This window comes from Lupinus angustifolius, unplaced genomic scaffold, assembly GCF_001865875.1.
Source record: "Lupinus angustifolius cultivar Tanjil unplaced genomic scaffold, LupAngTanjil_v1.0 Scaffold_9_169, whole genome shotgun sequence".
Taxonomy (NCBI): Eukaryota; Viridiplantae; Streptophyta; class Magnoliopsida; order Fabales; family Fabaceae; genus Lupinus; species Lupinus angustifolius.
This window is the reverse complement of record NW_017718266.1, coordinates 8,697-18,393: the sequence shown is the minus strand read 5'-3', so window position 1 is coordinate 18,393 and position 9,697 is coordinate 8,697. Positions and strand designations below refer to the sequence as shown.

Sequence of the window (9,697 nt, the reverse complement as noted above, 5' to 3'; positions counted from 1 at the left end):
AAATTACTAGGTCAAAAGAAGGAATTTCTTTGGATCAATCTCACTATGTGAAAAAGATCTTAAAGAAATTTAAATACTTTGATTGTAAACCTGCTAGCACACCATATGGTTCAAGTGTAAAACTGTTTAAGAACACTGGTGAAAGTGTAAGGCAAACTGAGTATGCTAGCATCATTGTCAGCCTTTGGTATGCCACTGATTGCACTAGACTCGACATTGCCTATTTGTGGGATTATGATGCAGGTTTACAAGTAGACCTGGTATGGAGCATTAACATGCTACAGAAAGGGTAATGATATACCTTAAAAAAATGATGAACCTTCGATTACATTACGGAAGGTTTCCATATCTCCTAGAAGGATTCAACGATGTTGATTGGAACACTCTTTTAGATGATTCCAAAGAAACCAGTGGCTATATATGTAGCATAACTAGTGGGGCTGTTTCTTAGAAGTCAAAGAAACATATTATTTTGGCTCAATCCACTATGGAAGTTGAGATAATAGCACTAGCAACAATTAGTGATCCATTGTGATAGTACCGCGACTATTGCAAAAATTGAGAACCACTTTTATAACAGTAAGAAACGACAAATTCGTCGTAAGTACAACACTATTAGAGAGTTACTCTCTACAGGAGCTGTTAGAGTGGATTATGTATGCACTGAGAATAACTTAGCAAATCCTTTGACGAAAGGGCTAGCTAGAGAGAAAGTCCATAATACTTCTCATAGTATGGGAATATTGCCCTTAGAACGAGGATCACTCATGATAGTAATCCGACTTAACTGACTGGAGATCCCAAGAAATAGGTTCAGTGGGTAATAACAAGTCGTGATGTGATACGAGAATGAACATGCTATAAAATTATGATAAGCATGATTCTTGCAACATATGTAAGGATGAGTTAAACTCTTAATGAGATCTATATTCTAATTGGAGTGGAGTACCTAGGCTATATGAGTACTCTTGATAGACTCACCTATATGAATGTGGAAGTGGGAGCCGTTTCCTATGAAATTTTGGGGCATAAATTTCTAGAGCGTTTACTATATTGGGATAGACGTGCATGACCTTTAACGCACATGCTCTACAGAATACACATTTGAAAAGGTTGTGTGTGGTTTGATGCTGGAGATAGAGTTCAAGACTACGAGTCACTCTAGTAAAATCTGGATCTTATTCACTATACAAAGGTTCAAGTCACATGACACCTTTGTTTATCCACAATCTTATTGAGACCACAGAAATTCCTGGAAATCGTTTTTTTAAATTCAAGTGGGGGTTGTTGGAATTTGTTGAAAGAATTTTGTTTTGAAGTGAAATGAAAAACTCACTAGTCTCACTTTGCTTGGAGGATGGAAGTTGAAAGGCTTTATAAGCCTTAAGTTGCAGCCCAACATTCTTTTAAATAAAGTATTTATTTATAGGGGTGTAAAAGTTCGGTTCGGTTTTTGATGCAATTTAGTGACCGAACCGAACATAAAGATATGGTTCGATTTTATTCAATTAACCGCAAAATTTATTTAGGAACCGAACCAAACCGTACCGTTCATTGGCAGTTCGGTTCGGTTCGGTTCCGCGGTTTTTTAACTTGTTTAAAAAAAATCCTTCAAGAAATAATTGAACAAAATGAGGAAAATATAGAATTGAATACTAAACTCATCAATAATAAAATATTCAATATTAAGTTCAATACTTTTTCTAGTAAAACAATAATTAACTCAACAAATCAACATACTACAAACTTGAAATTTTAGTCCACAAAATCTTGGACAATATCCAATAATAGTAACACCTAGTCACCTACTAGGAAGTAAAAATATGAATTCTTCTTTGGCTAGCTTGGTATATAAGTTCACATCAGTAGTTTCCTCAATATGCATATGCTCTTTGACCAATTGTAATAAACACTAAACAATGACATATTCAATAATGAGTTAGTGATCATGCAAAACAATTGTAATAAATAGTAACTTATTCAACAATATATTACCTTAATTTAAATTGATAAATTAATCATCAAGCATTGGTCCACCAATGATATTATCTTGTTCCTATAATCCACTAATACCTACTGTCAGCTCTAATAAAATATTGAAATAAAACAAACATCAATAAAGTATAAAATAGTATAAATAAAAATGTATAATAACTAACAATACAAAATTTATAACTATACCTGATTCAGCTTCAAGTACATGACTTGGAAAATTAATCTTCTTAGGTTGTTTCTTTAACCAATTTTGAGCACAAATCAAAGCCTCAACTGTAGAAGGGCGCAATGAACTACGATATGAGTCAAGAACGCGACCTCCAGTGATAAATGCACTCTCGGAAGACACCGTAGAAACTGGGATAGCTAATATATCCCTACCCATGCGTGAAAGAACATGGTACTTGACTGACTTGCCTTTCCACCATTTTAAAATATCAAATGGATCATCATCAGGTAGTTCCTCAAAATCATCATCTAAGTATCTATCCAACTCACTTTTCTTGATACCACCTTGCTTTTTCCTCACATTTTTTCTGTGCAGTTCCTTGACCATAGCACTAGGATCATCATAATTTTGAGCAACTTGACTTATGGACATTGTATTTATGGTTTCGCCACTAGTATCACCACTCTCATGGGGTATATGATACCATACAACATATTGATCAAATATTCTTTTGATTAGACCTCTCAATTTTTCTAATGCCTCATCTGCTTTATTTTCTTCATACATGTGTTTAAAGCAAAGCTCGATAAATGCCAACTTATACCTTGGATCAAGGAAAACAGCAACAAACAACAAATAATTTATATGCTCAATGTCCCAATACTTATCAAATTTCTCCTTCATATTTGATGCCATTCTTCTTAGTACTAAATCCTCACTTTGTATCCAATTACCTAAGTTGATTTGAATCTGAAATAACTTGTCAAAGAAGACATTAGAAGTGGTATTCAATGACCCAGAAAAAGCAAGGGTAGCATCATAGAAAATCTTTAAGAACTTAATAAAAACACGAGCACGATTCCAATCTTGTAGTGACGGAACACCCCCCTCTTTAGTAATAGCTGTGAAATAATCGTCATCATCATACCTTAGGCGAGAAAATGCTTTTTCATACTTTTCAGCTACTTCTAACATCAAATATGCAGAATTCCACCGAGTTGGCATATCAAGAAGTATTTCTTTAGTGCAATTTATTTTTACAACATCAACACACTTTCTAAAACTAGCGGCTCTTTGTGGAGAAGAAGTGACATACTTACAAGAAGCCCTTATCCTAGCAACAGAAGCATCTATCTCCTTCAAACCATCAGTAACAATTAAATTCAAAATATGAGCATTACACCTCATATGCATATACTCTCCATTCAAAAGGGTAGTACCATTCCAATCATCCATGCCTCTATGCAAATATGACAATGCAGTATTGTTAGAACTAGCATTATCTACAGTTATAGTGCAAATTTTAATAATTCCCCAATCTTTCATGCATTGCTCTAAGGCCCTTCCTATGGTTTCCCCCCTATGGTCTGGAATCAATGCAAAACTCAATATATATCTATGTAATTCCCATCCCTCATCAATAAAATGGGCAGTCACACACATGTAGTTCATGTTTTGAATGGAAGTCCAAGTATCGGTTGTGAATGAAACCATTTGATGATTAAGCTCCAACAAAGATTTCAATAATACTTTTTCTTCCCTATAGAGTTGCATGCAATCCTTAGCAATAGTCACACGAGTAGGAACTTTGAATCGTGGTTGAGCCTTGCTCATAAAAGATCTAAACCCACGATTCTCAACAAACTTAAATGGAAGCTCATCTATCATTATCATTTTAGCCAATTCAGCTCTACATTCCTCTTGCTTAAATTCAACAAGCTTCATAGATATAGTTCCTTCACCCTCACTATATTTCCCTAGAGCTATGGTCTTTTTCTTCTTGTCATGCATTTTATTTGGATTTTTTACACACTTATCTATATGTTTGCTCAATGTAGTTGTTGCACTATTTAATGAATATTCTCTTGCACAATGACGACAAACAACCTTATTAGTTTCCTTCTTAAAATCATCCCATACAATAGAGGCAGCTCTAGAAGACTTTCGTTTAGCACTTACCTCTTTTATAGATGGAGCCTCACTTGTAATTTCAATAGATGCTACATGTGTTCCACTTGTTGGAGTTGTGGGAGTTGGTGCACTACCAACTTCAGTTCCACTTGTATTCGGGGTTTTACTCATCTTGCCTGATTCATAATTTAAAAAAAATACATAGTCAGTGAATACAATGGATAGGAAAGTAGAAAATAACATTGAATTACTTATCATCACCAAACTCTAATTATAACAAATATTATGCAATATATTTTTTACCACTTCGGCTTAGGGTACAATGGATTTGTTTATTCTTTTCAAACTTTAAATTCGATCTTCCTTGCATAACTGTTTCCTTTTATTTCAATGATAAATTTTCATGTACTGAAACCTTCCATAAGCATAAGGAATATAAAAACTTGCATAAGCATAAAAAGAATATTAAAAGGATAAATTGTGAATGACAAGAAGCTAGATCTATGGAGTCACACCTAGGAAGCTGGATCTTGGGTCTTCACCTTTCTCTTTTCTTTCTTCTTTTCTTTTCTTTCTTCTTCTCTATTTTCTTTCTTCTTCCCTCTCTTCTTTCTTTCTTCTTCTTTATTTTCTAATTCTATCTGATGCTGCAGTGACGTTCCATTTCTTCCTTACTTTTAGTTTACTTTCTTTCTTTAGTTTTTAATTTGTTCCTTTATTTTGTTTCTTTATTTTGCTTCTTTATTTTTTTTTTATTTTTTTTTTTTGTATTTTCTGTTCTAGTTGTATAATTTGCCTCTTATTTAGTTATTTATAGTCTACTTGTATTAATAATTTTAAATTATATTTTATCTCCTAACTTTAAATCCTAACCATCCAAATATATATAAAAAAAAATATTTTTTAGTATGCGGTTCATTTCGGTTCCAACGGTTCCAATATTTCCAAAACCGTGAACCGAACCGAACTTAAATGGTTCCAAATAAAAAAAACCGAACCGAAACGTGGAACCGAACCGAACTGCATTTTGTGGTTCGGTTCGGTTCGGTTTCATCTGTTTCACGGTTTAAACCGGAACTGCTTACACCCCTATTTATTTATTTATTAATTTATTTAATTTCTGAGGCCTTTTGGGCTTACACACACATGCAACAAGGAAAGAGTCATTAGAGAGCTGTTGGAGGAGATCTCAATCATTATGATAGAACCTTTGGTAATAGAGTTGCTGGTGGAAGAGACGTTGGAGGCCTTAGGCTATAAATAGAGGCCTCATTACCTTATTATAATTTGCACCAAGTTGAAGGCGTTTACATCTCAACTTCTCTTTCTCTCCCTTATATTCCACCGACGCATTTCCTACAACCTTCTCCCTCTTTCTTTCTGTGAGACTTGAGAATTGGCAAAGGCAGTCAAAGTAGGAATTTTGAGAACTGACATTGGTAGTCAGTATTGTGGAAAAAGAATTGGCACGAGTAGCCATACTGTGGGAATTCGAGAATTGACACTGGTAGCCATATTATGGGTCTATTCGAGAGTGATTCTTACAGTGTTGTAAGAAACTGTATAACAGAGAACTGAACTGTTTTATCCTGAGGATGTAGTGATTGATAGTTAGCTTGCACAATTTTATGGTACCATAGAACGTCTTAAAGAGAGCGACCTGGTCGTGACTAAGTTAGTAACAATTATTTCGTGCCATTCAGAAATATTGTGAGCTACGATAACAACATATCCCAATCACACATGACTATGACATTCTGACTCGCGTACCCCTTTCTACCTATATATTTTGCATGTTCAGTTTGAGGCACTATACAAGGAACATGAGTTCCATCAATTGCACCAATGCAATTTTTGAAATGCAAATACTTTGGGTTATATTGAATCCATGAATGAACATTATTGAAATCAAGATCTTGGGGCTTGATCAGTTCCATGGATAACTTTAAACAAGCTACTAAAACTTTGTGGAAACATCTACTAACAGTTTCACCTTATTGTTGAAATCTTTCTTGTGTAATTCTATTACCTACTCCATGTCCAACAATAAGCATAAACATGCCAACCATTTCATACACCCCTATGCTTGTAGTATGTCTTAATCCATGTTTAACTAATGTGTCATAAAAGTGTGTGAAAACATGTTTTTCCATTCTAAAATTTTCATAACAACGGATGCCATGGCCAAATAATAGTTCTTGAGCCCATTCATGTCCTGTTAGTGCACTAGTTCGACATGATTCTTTGCACAAATATTTCAAGCTATGATCAACAATCAATACAACACTCATTGTTGGTAGAAATAATATATCTTCTTATGTATTGTCAAAATCTTCTTCATTTGAATTATTGTGATACTGTGATGAGATGTGATAACCATTTGTAAAATAGTAAGAGCTTTTCCTGCACACATCTTTTTATATGTTAGTGAAAATAGTTTTTCATGCAACACATCAATACAAGATACAAATTATTGGCTATCAAAGTAGATCAACACAAATTAAGGTACATACTATAAATACAAAATAAATAGTTAATATCATTAAAAAGACACGAGTTTGTGAATTAAAAGAGACTACTTCCTAATGACTAATAATAATAACAACCAACATTAACAACTACATATGTTATCAATTATAGAAGTGACAATTAAAAATAGTACAATCTAATAGTTTATCCCCTTAGAGAATCAATTTCATATAACAAAAAGTTAAGCTTTGAGTCTTCATCTCCTTGAGCCACATATAGTTTCCTTATTTCTATGTCTCTCAAGACATGGCTGGATTGAGCAAGTAATTTAGAACCAGGTTCCATACCAGGCAGCTTCTTAACATCACATATGACATTGACAATAGAAAGACGATCACTCAATTTTTCATTTATATCATTTATAGGACCTCTAGTGCGAGACTGAACTGCTCCTAGTACTTTATCAAGATAATTAGTGAGCTTCTTATGTTGTACTTTCTTACTCTCTCTATGATATTGAACCACCATATTTTATTTTCCTTCCACCCAAAGAATTACCTTCAGAGTTGTTCAATTTTAAATTTTAAATTCATTAGTACAACCAACACTAGGACCACCCCCTAGTACTTGCACCAACAGTTGGGTCTTCACTATCCCCTGAACCCTCATATGAGTCCGAGTTTGGAACATTACTAGGTAATACACCTGATTATGGTGCCCATGCATGTTCACCAGTGGCTGTACCGTGAGCAATATTGATGTCAATTTATCTTTAAATTTTAAACCTTTCTTTTTGAATTGTTTTGCTTTAGGTTGCTCCTACAATTACCAAGATACAATTATTAAGATTACCACCAATTTAATAAATAATAATCACACTTTGATTTATCAACTCTCAATGTTAAAACTTTCCAAGATTTTTCTTTCCCACCACTCAGTCGATGCTTCAAAATTATTTTTATTAGGATTCCAACCTAGTCTAGTATCCTTTCCAAATATTTTATACCACGTTTTCCATTTTTTAAGTGTTCCCACTTGTTCTTAATTTGACTCTCATCAAATGATATTTTATTGACAATCCTAAATTTTGCCTTAGATTTCCTCCACCTGGTTGAAGTCAAGTCACTACCAGTTTGTTCCCCTAAATTTGCTTGCTCTATAGGACAATCAATTAAAAGCTTAACTGTACTATCTTTCCATTTTTCTGATTTTCTTTCTCCTTCATTAGAGGAATGATCCACTGGAGACTTATTTTTCTCTTGAACATTTTTCATTCTATCTTTTCATAAATCAAAATTAATACTTGTTAAAACTTAGACAACTATATACTTCAAGACTAATCAACTCATATTTATAACAAAGATTGAAAAAGATGGAAATTGTGGAAAATAAGCTATGGATCCCTCGCCCAAGCGAGAGGGTCGCCGAAGCCCAAGTCTGCCTCCCGCCTAAGCAAGAGGCTGGCGCTCAAGCGACAATTCCATGATTGAAGGCCAAAATCTCTATAGGTCTCTCGCCCAGGCGACACCTGTCGCCCAAGTGAGGCACATCTACTTAAAACAATTGCCTTGCTTACTCAAGCGAGAATCTCTACCTTGAGTGAGAGTCCAAAATGCTGAGAAAATGAAAATGGAAGGTCTTCAAGGATATGTTCTAACAACCCCTACATTTTTGGCTTGTATGGAATTTTAAATAAAACCAATATGGTAAATAAAAGCAATATGTTACTCAATCCTCGATCCAGAAACAAATCTAAGAAACATTAAGAAATAAAGAAACAATGAGAAAATGAAATAAGATGAGAGAAATAAAGAAATAGTGGAGATACAAGGATTCTAGAAATAAAGAAACATTGAGAAGTAGAGAAAGCAAAACAATATCACAAAACAAAATAAAAAAGTAATATCATATAGTGATTCTGCTATGAAGATGGAAGGATGAGGAGATGGATCAAGGTGAGTGATATTGTTGTTTCATAAGGGAGTAGAGAGGGAGGAAAATGAGTTGTAGGGAGTTGTGGAAGTAGGTGGTGATAGAGAGAGAGAGAGAGGAAAGGGAGAGTTATGAGGAGTAATATAGTTTGGTGGTGATAAAAACTTGGAGGAAAAAGAGAGTTATGGAGCTTGGGGTGATGTTGTGAAGAGTTATGGTGTTTGATGAAAGAGTAAAAAGAATGAGAGAAATAAAGTTATGATGAGGTAAAATGGGAAGTGAAAAAATTGAAAAAAAATAATCTAAGAGAAAAATAAATCAGCGCATGATTTTGGAGCTTATACTTTGTGCTTGTTTTTTCAAAAAAAAAATGCGGAGTTTATAATTTCATTTGGTTGCCAAACATACATAGTTTACATTTTCACTTTATTTTTTCAAAAAATAAATATAAGCTACAAAATATAAGCTGAACCAAACATGCACTTAGTTAAGATATACTAAATTTAATTAGGATTTATTATATTTTTAATTTTTTAAAATACTAGCTTCAAATTATTTGTACTTTAATTATTTTGAGATTAATGTTAATAAGAGCATGTGATCTGTGCTAGCAACCATAATCATTCACATTAGTGACTAATTAGATGATGTGAAATTATTAAGATACAAAATAATACAAATCATCAAATCATTCACTTGTGTCGAAATGACGTTATCTTCAACAACATAATCGTGTGTATGTAGGAGGGATTTAAGAATCTAACTTTATGTTGGAAATGTTACTGTTAGGATAAAGGTTTATTGTTGCTGGTTATTATTTTTTGTATTTTTTTTTGTATGTAATTTTTCCTTCATTTAATAAATTATTCACTTATAAAAAAACTCACTAACTTGTGTTATCTTTCATTTTATGCAAAACCAAAAACATATATCCTTAATCAATAACCAAAAAAATATCTCTTTAACTCATGGAAGTTACACCTTAGACATATATCATTAAAACTCGAATTTCTCAATTATCCATGTGATAATGATCAATTGGAGTTCTTTTGGTACATTAGAAAGAAACACAAAACAACAATAAACTAAGGCAAAACAAAGAGATCTTAGTCAAGATAACTTTAACAACCAATTGGGACTGAGCTTCAAACTTAATCTTGAACAAAGGAGTGAGATCCTAACTTATCCAAGAAATCAACAACCATGTTAGCTTCTCTTACA

The 9,697-nt window shown here is 33.4% G+C and overlaps 1 protein-coding gene across 1 annotated transcript; it reads right to left on the bottom strand.

Moving 5' to 3' along the window:
- Positions 1-2,181: 2,181 nt before the first annotated feature.
- On the bottom strand, positions 2,182-7,072 carry LOC109337700 (zinc finger BED domain-containing protein RICESLEEPER 2-like; the record flags this gene model as incomplete). Its single annotated transcript, XM_019574726.1, has 2 exons — positions 6,892-7,072; positions 2,182-4,251 (listed from the first exon to the last, which is right to left on the bottom strand). Coding segments are annotated over exons 1-2 (2,251 nt in total), but the record flags the coding sequence as incomplete, so codon positions are not given.
- Between the last annotated feature and the right edge of the window lie 2,625 nt (positions 7,073-9,697).